At 41.2% G+C, this 18,225-nt stretch overlaps 1 protein-coding gene across 3 annotated transcripts; it reads right to left on the minus strand.

Annotated features, from left to right (window-relative positions):
* Positions 1–294: 294 nt before the first annotated feature.
* LOC142585617 (uncharacterized) lies at positions 295–16,881 on the minus strand. 3 transcript variants are annotated; one of them, XM_075696527.1, is made up of 8 exons: positions 16,594–16,881; positions 13,192–13,309; positions 11,887–11,933; positions 7,187–7,382; positions 3,856–4,098; positions 2,740–2,811; positions 681–769; positions 295–581 (listed from the first exon to the last, which is right to left on the minus strand). In XM_075696527.1, the coding sequence occupies exons 1-8, from the start codon at positions 16,747–16,749 to the stop codon at positions 558–560; spliced, it is 945 nt and encodes a 314-aa protein (XP_075552642.1). In that variant the 5' UTR covers positions 16,750–16,881; the 3' UTR covers positions 295–557. The 3 variants fall into 3 exon arrangements, with proteins under 3 accessions (XP_075552642.1, XP_075552658.1, XP_075552649.1); XM_075696543.1 differs by lacking the exon at positions 16,594–16,881 and adding an exon at positions 16,476–16,560; XM_075696534.1 differs by lacking the exons at positions 11,887–11,933; positions 13,192–13,309.
* Positions 16,882–18,225: the final 1,344 nt, after the last annotated feature.

The raw sequence follows: 18,225 nt of genomic DNA on the forward strand, positions 1-18,225 counted from the left end.
ATTGTATTGAGCTTTATCGCTCAGTAAATGAAACTCCTGATAAATGGAACCAATTTCCCTGGTCTCTTGAGGTTCCTTTTAAAGAGCAGGTTCTGTAGAAGAGTTTGCTAAACACATACTTGGTTTGTATGCACAAATTTTCAACCTAAGGTTATATACTACATTTTTGCTTGTGTGCACATGAAGCAGGCGGAATAAAAAAATTGCACAAGAAGTTTTAAATGAACATTCAGTTATACTGCTCTCATATGAGAAAGAAAAGTTGGTAGAAACTGACACACACAATGACAAATAGACATTTGTAGGATGACAACAGCCTATCCCACGTGTAATGGGAAGCAGCCTTTATTTTAGTGCGTGTTCCCTTAAACCGCTAGTGGTAAAAAAAAAAAAATGTTGGGCGCAAAAACCCAAGTCAAGTTAAGCATGGCTATTGCTTATCCTTGCTTCAGTTGCCCTTGTCTTTCTTGACCGTATCTCCCTGGATGAGCTCTCCAGGTGTGATGCAGACAGCCTCACTCTGGGGGTGCCAGAGGAAGACGGGGTCCCGAATCATCTCAGTCTTCGGACCCTACCTCATCCTGCACAACGGCCATCACAGAAGCTTCAACGTGTTGAAAGGCACAGCTTAGGTAGGGGCAGAAAGAGTACTCTCCACCAACTGATTAGCTGTGGCCTACCTTCTTGGGTTCTTCGGACTCTTCTGTCTCCATGGGCTCGTCCTTGACCACTGCTGCAGGTTTCCCCCCTGCAGATGGACTGTCCGACTCTGCATGAGCGAAATTACCCATGGCACAGTGAGGCCATGGTGGCTTGGTTTGTTTTTATACAGAGTAGGTTTCAAGACTTGACACTCAAATACTTTAAAGATACAGGACGTGAAGCAGAGGCCTTAAAGGGGGAATGGGGGGGGGGGGGCGGCCTTAAAGATCCGAACACCTGGCATTGGCTTAAACTCCAGGATCCCCTTTTCCCCAGACACAGCTAAGCCGCGCACGGCTACACGCGGCAGGGTCCAACCCTCGTGTGCTTGGGTATGTGGTGTCAACACACACCAGATGTCTGTTGACACAGACGTCCCTGCGGTGCTTATTTAGATGATATAGTTTGCTTATGTTGACGGCAACTGATTTTTTAGTGCAAAAAGTTATATGTATGTTCCACAAGGCACAATGATTCTACAGTAGAGGTTGGTAAATCAGTGTGAACTGAAACAGCAGTGTTGAAGGCTAAAGTGGGCAACACAAAGCATACACTGCACATACCAGTTTCAATATAGCCCTACAAAATATTACAGAGATATTGGGGGCGAGGAGTTACGAAGTCGCCATCTGTCGGAAGCGCCTCCCTTGCGTAGTATGAGGGATCACGCAACGCTATCCCCATAGGTTTCACTTATGGCGCTCAATAAAAACACATGGCAGCCCTCCTGGACATTTATTTAGGTACTCTCAAAACGAGGGAAGTTTCTGACTGTCACTATAATCATTTTGGGCAAACTTAAAGCACAGAATCGCTTACAGACGCTATCTTTTTAACGAATGTGTACAGTGAACGCCACTACGCGCGGTCGCCGCGATGGAGTTTCCCAAACCGGCTTCTTGCGTGATAGGTAGGCAAACGCTGTGAGTAAACTATGTGAAATATGTTCTTATAGTAGGCTGTCTGTATAACCAAATGGGGCACAACAGAATGAAGCCTCAATGCAGCGATCGCACGGGTTCACAGCTACCGACTGCGCGTCTGCACGCAGGTCCCCGCACAATGTTTTGCTTTCGCTGTGAGTGCGTTATCGCAGCGTGTGTGTGTGTGTGCGTGCCTTGAGCTTTAGGCCGCAGCATATGAGCATTCGACAGTACACAAGCAACCATTGTTGCGTGGACGCTATCAAAACTGTTGAAAAATAATTGCGTTGTGGACACGTCGACTGTGATGTACCGTCACGACGATTCAATTTTTTTTTTTGTCTTCTAAATTCTTGGATATTTCAATATTATTTCTCAAGTTGCGTCGCACTGTATGTTTATTGGTCTTCTCAGCGTGCCATTTCCTTCTGCTTCTTTTTCGTAATCGAGTGCATTCATAACACAAACTTGACCGTATGCCATGCCTTTTTTTTTAATGTGCGTCTTACCGCTCCCTTTCCGTTCATGTTGCCTTCATGTTCACTCCCTTTCCTTTCCGTTCAATTTTCATGTAAATATAATAAATAAGGAGTTGATTAGTTAACACTAATTATCTAGTTAAGCAGAATGCGCAAAATAATTTGAGTATCTCCAAGCAACGACAAACAACATTACCTTGGTTTGGTCTAGCCATGAGCAATTGCATATTTTTAAAGCATGGCTCAAGTTATGTGGGAGACCCTGTATACATACGCAGCATACTGTAAACTAGTACAGGCTCATCAATTTTAAATAAATAAATAACTGAAAACTAGCAGTGCTACAAAGTAATTGTATGATAAGCAGGAGCATCAATGTATCTGCAAAACGCATTCTTGTCTCTTGCACATCTGTTTTGAAGTGATAACACAAGGAACTGTTAATAGTAGTGTTTTTCGTCTGCGAATGAGCTACACTAGCAAATAGCACTCATGTGATATGGTAAGCAGATGACAAAAAAGCAGCTTTCCCGGGCCCCCACATTTTTACATGCAGAAAGTTACAGAAAATATGAAAAAACAAAATAAAAAGTTCTAACTTTCAACTCTTAACTCCTTATTTGGTCAATTCTCACCATGCCGTTTTGCTTCATCCTCATTGCAGACTGTCACCTTATCCTCCAAGTCAGGCGGGAAAGTCGGCGTATCTGCACAATACATTATTGTTGTGTCTTACTCATCCTTTTTAAAGTGACAACACTAGGAATTGTAAATAGAAGTTGCATTTCTCCTCTTCAAATTAGTTGTAGTATGTGACAATTAGCTTTCATTTGAAATAGTAAGCAGATGACCAAAATAGCAGTTTCTTTATTAAAAAAGATTATAAGCAGGAAGCTAGAGAAAAATAAAAAACATTAAACGATTATCCATATCCAACCCACAACTTCTATGTGAAGCGAAGCTTTCCCGATGTGAAGAGCTTGACAAAATGTCTGGTTGTGGAGTAACGATCAGACATTTACGAGGTTACCAGAGTTCTCTATACTCTGGGTACCATAACAGGGAGAAAAACAGAACGCCTACCAGGATGGAGTTGTCTAAAAATTCTTAAACGTTTCAGCTTCCACATGGAAGCCTTGTTCACAGTTTTTAATTGGCCATATGCCTGTCGTACTTGAATGAAATCAAGAGTTTCACGAAATCTCATCTGGTCGGGAAGTAAAGGCTTAAGAGGCTTCATAGGCATATAATGAACAAGGCTTTCGTGTGGAAGCCAAAACCATGAAGAAATTTTAGACAACGCCACTTAGGTTGGCGTTCTGTTTTTCCTCCTATTATGCCTATCCTAGTGATTAATGCTATAAATTTGCCCATTTCATTCCTGAGTCTGGCATTAAGGAAACTAGCATGCACGTATGTGCTCTCACATTCTCATGCTACACAATGACACACAAGGTGATCATCTGAAAGAGCAAGTTGGCACTGGTATGGTAAAAGTATGCATGTGATTATGGCCTAATAGAAGCATTGGACCGGGGATGGGGATGGGGGGGGGCTTGAGGTTCGATCCCACCATGCGGGCATGTAATTCAATTTTTTAAGTACAAGCTATTCGGCAAGAGAGTAGAATCCAACAGCCAATGTCAGGTACGTCCGGGAGGGTTTGCAAAGAAAAAAAAAAAAGAAAGCTCCACATTAAAATAAGATACAATATTTTACCCCATAAATCTCCTTAACTGATCCATTCTCACCACAGTGCTGTGCTTCAGCATCTCTGCAGATGGTCAGATCACCCTCCGAGTCATCAACGGGGTCATGAGTAACACCTTTGGTGAGGAACTCTGCCCATGAGCTGTGGTCCTTAGAATGGCTCAAGGAGTCTGGGCCAAAAGCGGCCTTCTTGGCAGGAGGCTGTGCCTTTGGAGACCGAGACACGCCTTGTCCTCTATTTGGAGATGTTGCCGGCATTTTTCTTCGTGCACCTCCATGACAATCTGCATAGTCAAATCCTGTCTTTGGACGCAGCACTTGTATGACGGTATCTACTCTGTATAAACCTTACTCTTGTGTAGAAGACGCACATCATAACTTAACAGGGCATTGACAATCTTGCATATTGATTATTTCGGTTTAATAAGCAGATGTCAACTTGTCTGAAGGCTCAACTCCTCGAGTGCAACAACCATCACTAATTAAAAATGTACTACTTAAGCAAACAGAAAATTGGGCAAGTTGGCACAGATAAATCATGATCACTAATTGCATCTTTTCACACTACCTGTTTCAAATGCACTCCAAGTCCAGTGCCGTGGTGAGGAAACTTGCAGGTTATGTCATTGAAACAGCAGGCTGGTAGTTTATGTCATTACAAACAAGTGACACATGTGCCAGTCAGCTTGCTGTGGCTAACCCGATCGTGTCATCGAAAGCAGCATATGATCAATCTATTTCCCTATCAGTGCAGGTTGATGTAAGGCGCGAGGCTAAATAAAAAAAAAGACACTGTGTGGGTCTTGCACCTCACATTTATTTATTTGCACCTCTGCATACTGATATCCACAGCAAAACTGGTCCTTTCATTTTTCTTCAATTTGTGCTTATTTGCATTCAACATGAGATAAGCCTGGCCTCCTTCCAATCCTTCCGTGAATACACAGCATCTTTTTCTCCCACCTTATTTCAAGTACTCAATGGAAGAAATGGACTTGTCCTTGGCAGTTTCTCTTAAAAATTGTCTGCACAATTGACACTTTTCGTCCTCACTTCAAAGGTTCCTTAGCTGCAACAAGACAAGCAAATAAATTAAATTCTATGATAAAGTGCAGTCTTTCCAAGGTAACGGCCTTTCAATGACACTAAGAGATGAAATGATCACAGACACAGTGACTGAGTGCTGCACCAGTTCTAAATATTACTGAGAACTTTGTTAAATGGTGCACAAGATTTGACACACCATATTGTCTACCTGGCCACCTTTTCCAAAACAAAAAAAATTCCTTCTACTCAAAGTTTTACTGCATTTTATACTACAATTTCCTGCACTACAGTGGGTTAGATTAGGTGGCCCACACAACGTTCATCAGCTACACCATTTTTCACGCAATTTTTGAATCTTATGCATATAGAGGTGCTTATGTCCGTGTATTGGATAATGAAAAAGAATAAGAGAGCAAAAATCTAAGCACCAGAGTATGTGTATATACACTGACACATGCAGCCAATGGAAGTTCACAGATGCAAGTTGACGAGGTGCACATGAAGGCGACAGTTCTCCCTTTGTATGGCATTATGCAGACATGCAAACCCAGAAAGGCCTTCACAGTACGATCAGAGAGGCAGAACTGAGATCGAGCCACACCTTGGGTATTAAGCAAAGGAGCACAGCATCCCCAAAGCAAGCAATTCATGTGGAGGTGTGGTTTTAGAACTTAATCAAGGTGGTCACACCACTCTTATATTTCAGAGAAAGGTGTAGTACATGCAACAGCAATGCAGCAGTGCATGACGTCCCAGTCAAAAATAAAAAATAAAAGAGAGAGAAGAAACAATCTATTTCAGTTGGATTTTCTAATGAGACCCAGCTCGTTCCAATTGGACATCATGGGAGGGACAAGTTCCTATTGGTCTTCATGCTAAATCCAGTTCAAATTGGGCATCATGAGATGTCCAGTTGGCTCCATTTGGACATTGCTAGAGCTTGGTATGCGAAGTGGTCCCAATTGGAAGTCACAAGTAACCTCATGAAACAACAAAATAGTTAAATAATAATAGCAGAATTATTCATGTTAGTTTTCAAGTAGACGATTTTTGTACTTTGGCGTGATCAATGGAATTTAGTATTTAGCTTTCTATCAAGGTAAAAATCTCTCGAAATTTTACCAATGTCTCATGAACAACTGGCACAACTTAGTCAACCAAATATTACTTACATATATAGCCCCTGACATCTATCCCTCGTATAGTGAAGTGGTGAATTCTGGTTATGTCAATGAAGAGAACTGCCATAGTGTGTAAATGCATGAGTATGCTTCTTGAAAGGAGTTTTGAGAATGCTGGTGTCAGCTCAAGCTGAGGGCCCATCTTTTTTTTTCCCCTTTTCTTTGTTTTTCATGTTAATCCCAACGAGTCCAATTCAGAGACCAATTGGGTACAATTGTGTTTAAACAACCACATGGTGCAATTGGACCTGTCTATTTTTCCTATGGGTGTCTCAAAAAGGAATGGGAAATTTCCAATTGGTTCGAGCAATTTTTTTTTACTGGAGTTTGTGGCAAAATTTTTCTGAATGAAAGCTTAATGCTATTGATATTGGTAAAAAAACCTGAAAAGTGTGCTAGCTGGAGATACATGTACTGCCAGCATCACTGAAGCTGTGAGCGAGTTATTCGAATGCTATTCTGGTCTTATGTTCACATTGTAAGGATGCTGAGGTCAGTATATAAATGTAATTGTCAGTTGACTTAGACTGAATAGTTATCTGCACAAGATATAACTCCATGACAGAATGCAATGACCTGAAGACCCCACACACACATATAATATATATATATATATATATATATATATATATATATATATATATATATATATAAAAAAGAAAAGCTGAATAAAGGAAAAGTAGTGTAGTTCATGCAGTAGTTGATACAGCAGGGCAGTTGCTGTTCATATACATTCACATGTATGGAGTTTTTCAGGAGTGCCACCACCATCATGAGATATGGGCAAGTGAAATCACAAAAATGCAAAAATATACAGCATGCCCAATCAAATAAAAACAAACAACAAATAGAAGTCAATATGCACATTTGCATGAACCATTTAAGAATATCTATGTTGCACAGAGATGACAATGGGAAAATGATAGTGCTGCAGCAACCACCACACCTTTATGTCTTATGTACATGGGTCACCAGTGACATTTCACAACGAACCTTTTTTTAAATCTGCTGATGCCTCTAAATGTTTGACTGAAATTTATACAAAATGTCAATTTTCTTGCATTTCATTAGTTCACTGAGAATGGCAAAAGGCAAGCAAGGCAAAAGGCAAGCAGAGCGACAAAAGGCAAGCAATTAAGCTCACCAGACCCCGATGGTCCCTTTGGCAAGCTTTTCACTGGAAGCACAAAGTGGCACTGCTTGCTGGTTGATGGAGATGGCTGAATTGAATGACGACTGGGCCTGTCCGTTTGGTTGTGAGAGGGAGTTGGTGGACCAGACGTGTGTGGCATGTAGTGGTGTCGGTCAGCCAAGTGCAAAGATTGGGGCCCTGGTGACTGCTATAGCATTTGATCAAGGAGAGTCAACATAGTAAGCACCATATCAAGTAAAAAAGGGGGAGTGGCATGCAAGCACAACAGCTCAAACAGCATGCACAATATATCAACCACATGCTCACAGCAAATGACATATCGAAATGCGGAAAACCAGGGTCAGTATATGGTAATGTAGCGATTCCTTCACCTTGATTCTAATTCTTTGTTATCATTCACTGCTCAAATCCGGCCAATCGTGGTGATTATACAGGAGGAGTGGCACTAGGACCTCTGACAAATCGTATAAAGGAAAAGAAGTGGAATAGAATCGTTAAGATTATCTATGGCCCAGCATGCATATGCGATCGTTCATGTATGACACTGGTAAATGGAGTTTTTTTCGAATGGGCATAAAAGCCAGAAGTGTTACTTGAGCTCTAAATATCTTGATCAGTGCAGTCAGGATTTACTCCGACTATAACATTTGCTCTTTGATATGACATGCCTCTTTAGGACCAACGTTAATTATTAAAACTAGTATGAGATGATTCCCGACATTGACAGAGTTTCATTTCCTCTTGCCACACTATCATATTTAGGCAGCTTCTATAGTTTGTTGCATACAAGAAAACATACATGTATGCCTGTTTTTTCAGAAGCTTCGTCTGCAGTTATCACTGCATAAACTTAAGTCTTAAATAGCGTAATGTGCACATAAATAAATACACAGCTAGAATTTGATAAATAAATGCTTTCTAATGATGTTCCAAATTTGTATTGCCTGTATTTCAGAACCCCTCTAAGATTCTTCCGACCCCGCACCTCCCACCCACACTTGTATAACAGGTGTCGCTATTCAGATGCGCAAAGTCTTAAAAATTGTGACGTAAGTACACATTGGACTATCATTCAGAGAGACTGGCATACTTGCATGAGGAATTATATGTTCAGCAAGTTAATATTTACTATTAACTTTTTAATTACTCACTTTACCGCAAATGTTGCAGCAACAATTTGAAAACGATCAGCACTTGAGGCCCGTCTAAGTAGGAATTGGAGACTACCAGCAGATTCATCTATTCTGCCATTAAACTTAAGTGAAAAGCCTCCCCCTACCTCCCAATTTTGCATCCTTTCTTTTTTTTTTTTTGCACTATGACACAAAACGGATTGCCCCTGTATTTCAAGGTGCACTTAGGCAGACAGGCCCTCCACTAAATGTTGCTTGCCCACGTGCACATACTGTCACCTTTTTGTCATTCTTTAAGGAAATTAAGAAAATGAAATGGACAATTTTTTCAAACTGGTTCCAGCAAGCTTTTCGACAATATATATCAAAATGCTTTGTTCACTGAATGCCTTCAAGCTCCACTTCAAAAGTGCGGTCCAGCCTTGAATTTCCAAAAACTAGAGTGCAATATAGAGAATTTTAAAAATAATGACATTTGACCTTGATCCTATATTAACTAATCATAAGGTAAAAGTACTCTGAGACTCAATGAGAGTAAAGTGATTAATAAATAAAGTTCTTGACTCATATACCGGGTGTTTCAGCAAACACTTAAAAAAAAATTGCCTGTCGCAGCTAGATAGCACAGTTCTAGTCCACAAGCTGGTCTACTCGAACAGGTGGACATTACTTGCACAAAAAATTGAAGTGCATAATCGACTAATTAACAAGTGTTCACAAATTACATTTTTAACTAATGACCTTAAAGTAAAGTAATTACCTTAAAGGTAAAGTAAGCCCGAAAACAATCAAGCCAAAATTGGAAACTCAATCATAGGAAGAAATGTCTTTTGACAGACAGTTACTACTACTTTGGTGTGACACCAGAGTATGGTTTTCATGAAAGCATGCACCAGAATTGGCATTAAAATTATGAGGCACTGTACTCTGGGAACCTCATTTTGTTTAACTAGGGATGCACAAGACAGCAGTAGAAGAATTCAGAGGTTCAAAATAAGAGAGGTGCTAGTGAATTTGTTGCCATTCTGCAGGGCACTGCTACTAGGGAACTGCATATCTTGGTATAAAAATGCAGTTGCTATGTGAGCCCACTTAATAAAAAGAACAGTGCTTAAGTTGAAAGTAAACAAGATATGTCAGAGTAAGAAGAAGTGGGAGCTACCTTACAGAGGTATTGTACACTAACAAAAAAGCTTCTGAAACAAAAGTTACGTCAATTTCATTTCAAGTGTGCTAAGAATACAGGCAGACAATTATCATTTTCTAAACTGTGTTTTTGCATTACCTGTATATGACAAGACGTTTGCATGAACATTAGTTTTTCTGGCGATAAGAGAAACTTTACCCCAACCAGTCTAGTCATTTTTCATGGATGCCACATGGTTGCAGAGCTTCATGGACAACACCCAGGCTAAATAAAATATATGCCTAATCATCAACATATATGGTCTGAACGACTATGCACTGTTCATTTTGACCTGGAAACTGTGTTGCACCTAGGTCGCACAGGCGAATTCAGCGAAGCTGCAGCAAATGTCACTTTGACAGCACACTGCTACACATGAAAGGAGTGTCATATGGAATTGAGTGTCCAAAAATAAATCCATAGGCACATCTAATTATTTTAGGCAGTATTAATTGAACAACAATCTGATCAATAATCACAAGCTGAGAAAAGACTGCATTGCACCTGACACTCGTGCAAAGCACTGTGCATTTGAAAGTGAAGTGCTGAGGGTGGTTAAGTATTGGCGGTTTCTATTACAAGTGGCATGGGAACATTGATATTTGAAATCTAAAAAAAGTCGCAGTTTCACCTGAATAATTGCTATCACAATAAAGGATAGTTTTACCTGCATTATTTCTGAATCACTGCTATTGATGCTACATACTTTGACACAGCAAATGGCAGACGCACTCACTGGTGAGTATTTTAGTGTCTACTGCGATTTGGTTAACCGTGCTAGGATTTTTACACAAAGTACAATAAGAAGGAGACAGGATTCTTTTTTATTGTCCTTCGTGTAAAAATTCTAGTGCAGTCAACAAAACGATGCTGTAGCAACTAGCTCCAATTGAAGCCATATTGCACACTTACTAAACTAGACATATTACTAAAGCTATCTATGTGATAGCCTCCAAATGGCACTAATGATCAAGTGCACTAGCTCAAAGTAACGCCGAATTTGCCTACCTGACAGGAGTATTAGTGTGTCAAAGCAAAAATATCTCGGCAATTAGCACTTTCTGGCATATTCAGATGAGAACAGCGCTAAAGACATGGACACAGGTGAAGTCTCATGGAAAATGACATGTTGCACCGATTGCGCGCTTCCAGAAACGACACGTATCTGTTATGTCGATGTGGCCGGGTACGCCCGGACAGCGGCCTGAAGGGAGATGAAGACATGGACGGGGACGGAGGGTGCGAGTACGTTCACTGAAAGTGCAGCAGCTTTATAAATAGGGTCGGCGTCACTACGTCAGCACCCTCTGAGGGCGAGGAAAGTTGCTGTTTCGAAACCAAATCCCTAATGTAACAGTATCCATATGCCTTCACCTTTGCCTGTGTCTTAAGGCTGTTCTCACATAAGTTTAAATAACCATGATAGAGTGTATAAGCTTGACTGAAGGAGGACGTAGAAAGAAACAGATACACAGAGACAGCGCTGTCTCTGTTTCTTTTTACATCCTCGTTCAGTCATGCTTACACACTCTATCATGGATTCAAACCAACTAGCCCACCAACATGATTTACCCAGTTCCTGAATAACCAACTAGCCTATGATTTCATGTATAGCTTTTTTATATATAAATGGAAGTTGGGGAAGGTCGTCCCGCTGCAGAAGTGCAATAACATTTGATCCTTCATTAACTGCAGCCTAGTTTCCCTTATACACATACTTTTCAGAAAACAATAGCAGTCATTATTTAGCTCTTTAGAAGATCTTTTTTCTTTCCTTGCTAATATGGCTCAAAAAAATTTTCCTTTCAAACACAGCTTTACAAATTACATCCTTTACAAATCCCTTATCCTCTGCCATAGATCACTCATCTTAAATAGGTTTTAGGTTTTCCGGGTACAATTGGCTAGAATTCATCAGACTGCAGAACATAGCAGTGTCAAGGTTTTGCATTATTGAAGATGGCTAACTTCACAGATGGTAGGATTTAAGTCTTGCAATTAGCATTACTCGTCGGGCTCTCTTGGTGAAATTCTAATTTGCACGATCACTTGTATAGTTACTGCCTCCAACTATATTAAAATGCATGCCTCTGTGGCAAAAGCAATCCTGAGGAAATCATTTATCTCATATTATATCCATATTTAAGAAATTTCAAAAACATTTTCTGAAACACCATGTGTATATGTGCTTCACGGCCTGAAAATAAATATATAGCTATGTGGTTCTTCAATCAAAGCATGCAGGCATCATGCAGGCAACCATGCAAGGTACTGAACAAGCAAAATAAAGCAAATAGGCATGCATGAATGCATATGCATCTTCATAGGATAGGACACACAGTTCCCTGTCTACAAGAAGAAACTAGCAAAACCTGTGAGGTTGATGGCTGACACAGGACTTCACTCCTTTCTTGGGCAGCTGTTAAATTAACAGTATTAAACAGAGCACCACGAACACTTATAACTTACAAAAGCATTGCCGAGTTTGTAACATAAATATGACAAGCCTCTCAGACATTATAAATCAGTACTTATATAAATCAAGCAGCTTGTTAAGTTTCATCTATTCACCTTGCAAAACTGTGTTAATGAAGCTTGTTCTTTTAAAACATATTTGTTAACTCAATCTGTGCTCAAAAATTATAATATAGTAGTATCAATATCCATTTTGTTTGTCTTGTAGTCCCTTGGCAGTCCCATATGTTAACAGACCACTGATGCAACCCTTCAAAGGGTTCTGCGGTTGATCCTGACTAAATTAAAAGATTGATTGATTGAAATGGGCACTATATGACACCACAGCAGAATTATGATGCGAGTGATGCCATAAATCTTGGAATTTCACACTTTCCCAAAACTGTTCTGGTGAAGTGACTGACAGGACAAAACCTCATTTAAAGTAAAGCACACCAAGTAAGCAATGCATTAGAATGATTGAGGTTTCTGTGCAAATGTGAACACATGCATGCCATGAGAACCTTGAACTACCTAAACAGTGCAGCTCCAGGAAAAATAAAGCATCAAGGAGATAAGCAGAACCAAAGCAATTGTGACAGAACTTATAAATACTATTCTGCAAACACATGAATGTCATGGGAAAACAGGGGGAAGGTGGGAGATGGAAATTCAAGACAATGAGCAAAACAAGAACAAGTTGAAAGCGGGAGTTATCGTTTCGAAAAGTGGACTTTTCTTCAAGGCCTTGAAGAAGACAAATCCACTTGTCGAAACGTTGGGTCCTGCTTTCACCTTGTTCTCGTTTTGCTCACCGTCATGAATGTCATGGGAAGCATAAGCTATCCATGCTGTAGAACTCCAGGCAAAGATAAAGCATAAGGGAGTGAAGCAGTACCAAAGGCAAATTTTATTAATGAACATGCTTACTATTCTGTAAACCCATGAATATCACAGGAAGCTTGAGCTATCTATGCAGCACAACTTCAGACAAAAGAAAGCAAAGAATGAAACAGAACCACAGCCTTTGACTAATACATTCTATTCTGCCCATTTCATGCGAATTTTCATTGCCATCAGTCTCAAAGACAGAAACAAATGCATCTAAAGAAGGAGAGACTACAAGGCAATGAACTTGAGAAAAGGGCAGCCTGTTCACCAATTGAGTTCTACCTAACATGAAAAAAGTAACTCTATATTACACTACGAAATGAAAAACTTACGTTGCATTAGTTCCAAGCCAACTTTCAAAGCTGGTGCACAAAGTGGCACCTCATGGGAGCCATCAGAACTACCAACATCCTTATTGTGCTCCGCATCAGATAATTGATCTGCTGAATGCTGTTGAGAGATGAATAATCAATTATCAAGCGATTTATTTATGGGAAATAGAGTTCAAAAACAGTGCTAATGAGTTTACAATGCACAGTATAATTAAACGTTCATTAGACACAAAACTTTTCCAATTAAACACCTTAAGTTATAGAATGCATGGTGCAGAAGGAGTCACAAATAGCACACTGCTGCCATTATTGCCAACAATTTTAAAAATGGTTCGTGCACCAGAATACAACCTTCCATGTAAAGACGTGCATGCAGGATCTGCTGACATACATGAGCCGCAGAACTCCACTCACGACACACAACATAAGCTTGGCATTACTCATTTAGCTGCAACCACTGCTTGAAGCTATTCAGAAAGCTTGCTCAAATGATAGGTCTGGGACCACATGTCATAATGATTCCTTTCATGGTTTATTCTTTTTTCACTTCATCAATGGCTCACGTGAAGCCTTGGGCAGAACGTTGCAGGTTTGAGCCATCGGTACGACAAATGGCAAGTCTAACAAACAAAGCCAGAAGAATGTTCACAGAACATGACCCTTTTGCGTGAAATGTTTGCGTGCTTTAAGAGCAGGACACAGCTGACATTGCAGTAATAAAACCATACTGTCTTGGTGCTCTCATAGCAATTAGTTTTGCATACAGAGTATTACACACAACGCTGACTCTCATATGTGCCACCAAAGTATCATACATAGTGAGGAAATATGGCAAAGCCCTTTTTCCTATGCACTGTAAAACTGTGGGTATGTCTTCTGCTACTAGCCGAGCAAAATGCACGACCTGGTATGCAATGAAAAAAGCTTGCACATATTCGGTTTTACATGGCTACTGCAGATGTACCGACAGATGGTCGTTCTTTATAATGCTGTATGATCGAGCTTACGATTTCCTAAAGGCCCCGGACACTGCCCAGGAGGTGGGTCGGAGCAAGAGCTCTCAGCACCTTACATGGCAAGTTGTGGCAACATTGGTATGGAGGGTCCGGTCCACCAGTGTTGTTTTAGCACCAAAACTAGGTATGCGCTCTTGCTACAGAAAGGGTGCAACTTTTGCTTTGCAACTTCAAGCCAATGGCAAAGTTATTCGATCCGCCTAAGAAATTTACACCGCTAGACATGTGCTCACCGTGAAAATCACTGTCATTTTTGTGCTGGAGTGCGTCAGTGATAGAAACACACAAAGTGTTTCTTCGGAAGCTGCCATGGCCTATATAAAATCATGCTTTGACATAGAGGTTCAGCAGAGTCTATGAGCACAATCAGCTCACTATTCCAGTTGCTTGCTCTTTGGTGGCACTGCTTTGATGCTCTTGTGAGCCCTCAATTTTCACTTACTTTAGCATGCTCAAAGTGATTAACCGCTTCTCGAGCTAATGCACAGAGGTAATGTTGAAGTGTGCCCATTATATTCAAGCCATCGGAATGTCAATGTCTTTCGCTGAATCACTAACTGCGACCATGCTTTAAAGAAAACAAAATGCAAACAAACTCTGCGGGGCACAAAAGGCGACCTAAATCCAGATTTTTTTAATACGGGCCGCCTCACGGTAGACTTCTGGTGCACTATTACTATTATGCATTGCAGTGCTATTGCAACTCAGCAAGAGGCTTCACACTAACCAAAGGTAACTGAGAAATCTGACTGGAATTAACTCGTCTTGAGTTGCTAATCAGAGAGAATTGCTCCGGTTAGCTGTCATCACTGCTGCATGTGAGCAGCACCTACCAGGTGCATACCTTCACCGGATGCTGAAGTAACAGAAACCTGCTCTGACCGCCAGTGAGAGAACAGAGAGGGGTTGTAGCCTATGAAGCATCGGCGAGAAAATCGAGCAAGGCATAAAATCGACCAGAGCAACAACCTATATAAGATGTATATATGTTAAGCTTGATTTCTTGAACAATTTTCTAGCCCCAACACGGCAACGAGGACATCTTGACCAAGCCTCTTTTGAAGGGCAAAATTATGAAACAAATGTCCAGCGATGCCATTAAGAATGTCAACATACAACCAAAAACAGAGTCGCCGGTGATTCGACAACTGCACACGTGAAATCACCGATGACACGGAATGGAAGGCATAAGCGTAGGCTCACATTTCAAAAAGATTCATTGTTATTGAACATGCCAATTCCATGCTGTGCCATCGGCAGTTTCAAAGCCATGAACTGCCCTGTCTCACAGGATGTCTATACGTCCTTAAGGCCCTTAGTAGCACTTCCACTGTGACAGGTGGTACAGTCGGCCCCCACCGGGAAACTCGACTGTCAGGAGCTTATACAGTGAATATTGGATTTTATTTTGTACATAGTTACAGATTGCATTCGTTTGATTTGCGTAAAATTATCTACGACTAGCCGAGAAGAAGCCTTTTCCTAATGCAAATCATATATTCGCAAGTCACAATGGTTGACAATGCCCATCTTGCATCATGACCATTGCTGTGCAAAATATGGTAGTCCAATAGCCAGAAACGAAAACATATGTATTACATTGACATAAGCACAGGATGAAAACCATCAAGCTTGATAATGAAATAATTCTGCTATGTCTCCTATTCCACCAAGTTTTCCCATTAACAAGGAACGCAACATTAAAAATCGACGTACACACTCCGTTGCAAACTGCCGGGCCTTCACGAACATATCGCGGTAATGCAGACGTGGTCGATCTTTTAAATATTTATTTAATGTTTTTTTTTTATCATCCGCGGCGTAGTGGTGGCCGATCCACACAACAATGCATGATGGCGGCGCAATGGCGGCATAACGGCATCCGAGTGTTCATTTCACGAACAGTAAAAAGATGGAAAGAGTGGAATAGAAATATTGTACGCATGCAGGAACATGAGAACACCGGTCGTCATGCCATGACATTTCCGGCAGACGACTGCTTCTATGCCCTTGCGGTGCTTACGTTGATCAATGCTCGCAAATGGTTAGGCCTAGCCTAGCACATTTTTTTACGACAAAGCTGTGAAGTACAGCGTGGAAAAAATGTTGCACCGTACAACATCGGCTAATCTAGCTCACTTTCGAATGCATATGAGCGCATGCTCCAAAAAATTAAAATGTTTAAGTCTCGACGTTTAGCGATGCAGCATGCGGTTATTGTACGCATCGCGATTATAGGATCGGCTACAAAAGCTATTGTAGGCTTACACGGTGCTTCTGAGGTGGGCGCCCTCGTTCTTCGGCAACTTGTAAAACACGTACAGGTTAAGGAACAGTTTAAACCAAGGAGCACGTTCTGAGAGCTCAACTAACACATGAAACTCACCGCTCCCCCTTGTAAAGCAGCCTGTCGCTTGAGGTACTGGAATAACGGCAGCTCATCCAAGGGAATCAGTTTGGAGCCGCGGCCATAACACGGCAGTGGTATTACTTTGATCTCATCAACAGGGGGTTTACCAGACTGACTGGGCTGATGCTCCATTATGTTAAAACCTTCGTCTTGAGCGTCAACTGCACGATGTTAGAGGATCCACGTAGGCTGTTCAACGTGAAATGGAACTCTAGCCCGTGCTCTAACCCTAGCTGCAACAAGTGCACCGAGTGGCGCTGATGCTCATTACGATGATGATGATGTCTGTTATGATTATAATGCACGCAAATGTACGCTTACACTGATCAGTGCAGCGAAGCCATATCAATTGACAAGTAATAATTCAAATTATTACGAGTCTCGATGCACTCTCTTCGGTATATGTCCCGCGATTATCCACTCTTACGCTCTAAAAGAAGTTTGCATCCGTTATCGCGTATATCTGCCACACAACGATAATCATCATCTGCCTTGATGATTTTCCTTTCTTCAAAATACCGGGCCCGCTACTTTCCTGTCGGGAATGCTATGGTAACGCGCATGCCGTTCGTTACTGGAAAGTACCGGGCTTGCAGCGTTAAAGAAAGGAAACACATCAAGGCATATGACGATTATCGCTGTGTGGCAGATATACACCCCAAAGGGTGCAAACTTTTTTTTAGAGTGTGCTGATAACGCGCATGCCGTTCGTTACTGGGAAGTACCGGGTTCGCATCGTTAAAGAAAGGAAATGCGGACAAGACAAATGACGTTTACCGTTGTGTGGCAAGATGGACCCAAAGGGTGTGATTTTGCTTTAGTGTCGTTGTGGGACAAGATAAGCCCCAAAGGGTGCAAACTGTCTCAGAGTGCGCTATCAAAAAAATTGTTATGACTGCATGTGAAACGTGCTGGAAAGTTGGATGCTGCTTTTATACAGCTAGACAAATTAAGGTGCACCCTTCGGAGTGTATATCTGCCACACAACGATAATCGTCGTCTGCCTTCCTTGCGTTTCCTTTCTTGAAAACGCCGCGCCCGGTACTTTCCTGTCGGGGAATGCTATATGTCATGCTAATAACGCACATGCCGTTCGTTACTGGGATCGAAGTACCGGGCTCGCAGCGTTAAAGAAAGGAAATGCGGACAAGAGAGATGACATTTATCGTTGTGTGGGTAGATACAACGCAAAAGGTGTAATTCTGTGTTGTAGTTTAATGATATACTAATTCCGTACACTCTTGAAAAATGTTACACCCTGTGAGGCTTTTCTTCTCCCACAACGTTAGATAATCGTCATCTGTCCTGCCCGCATTTCCTTTCTTTAACGCTTCGAGCCCGGTACTTCCAAGTCACGAACGGCTTGGGCGTTATTAGCGTAACACAGCATTCTCGGCAGAAAAGTAGTGAGCGCTGAGTTTTCAAGGAAGAAAACGCAAGCAAAGGCAAATGACGATTATCGTTGTGGTACAAGCCCCAAAGAATGCAAAAATTTTTAAGAGTGTATAGGTAGCACGTACGCACTCAATCACATCATACTGGTGTTCTGCTTAAATATATGGCGTTAAATTATATTCGGGGGTTTTAAGTGCTAAAACCACGATTTGA

The sequence above is a fragment of the Dermacentor variabilis genome, chromosome 1 (assembly GCF_050947875.1).
Source record: "Dermacentor variabilis isolate Ectoservices chromosome 1, ASM5094787v1, whole genome shotgun sequence".
NCBI lineage: Eukaryota > Metazoa > Arthropoda > Arachnida > Ixodida > Ixodidae > Dermacentor > Dermacentor variabilis.

Excerpts from the sequence above, each read along its gene's own strand:
- LOC142585617 (XM_075696527.1), bottom strand. The coding sequence starts at position 16,749 with ATGGAGCATCAGCCCAGTCAGTCTGGTAAACCCCCTGTTGATGAGATC. Across the intron at positions 7,383-11,886 it reads GTCAGCCATCAACCTCACAG|CAGTCACCAGGGCCCCAATC; the intron begins GTTTTGCTAGTT and ends CAAATGCTATAG. Across the intron at positions 2,812-3,855 it reads TGCTGAAGCACAGCACTGTG|ATACGCCGACTTTCCCGCCT; the intron begins GTGAGAATGGAT and ends TGTATTGTGCAG.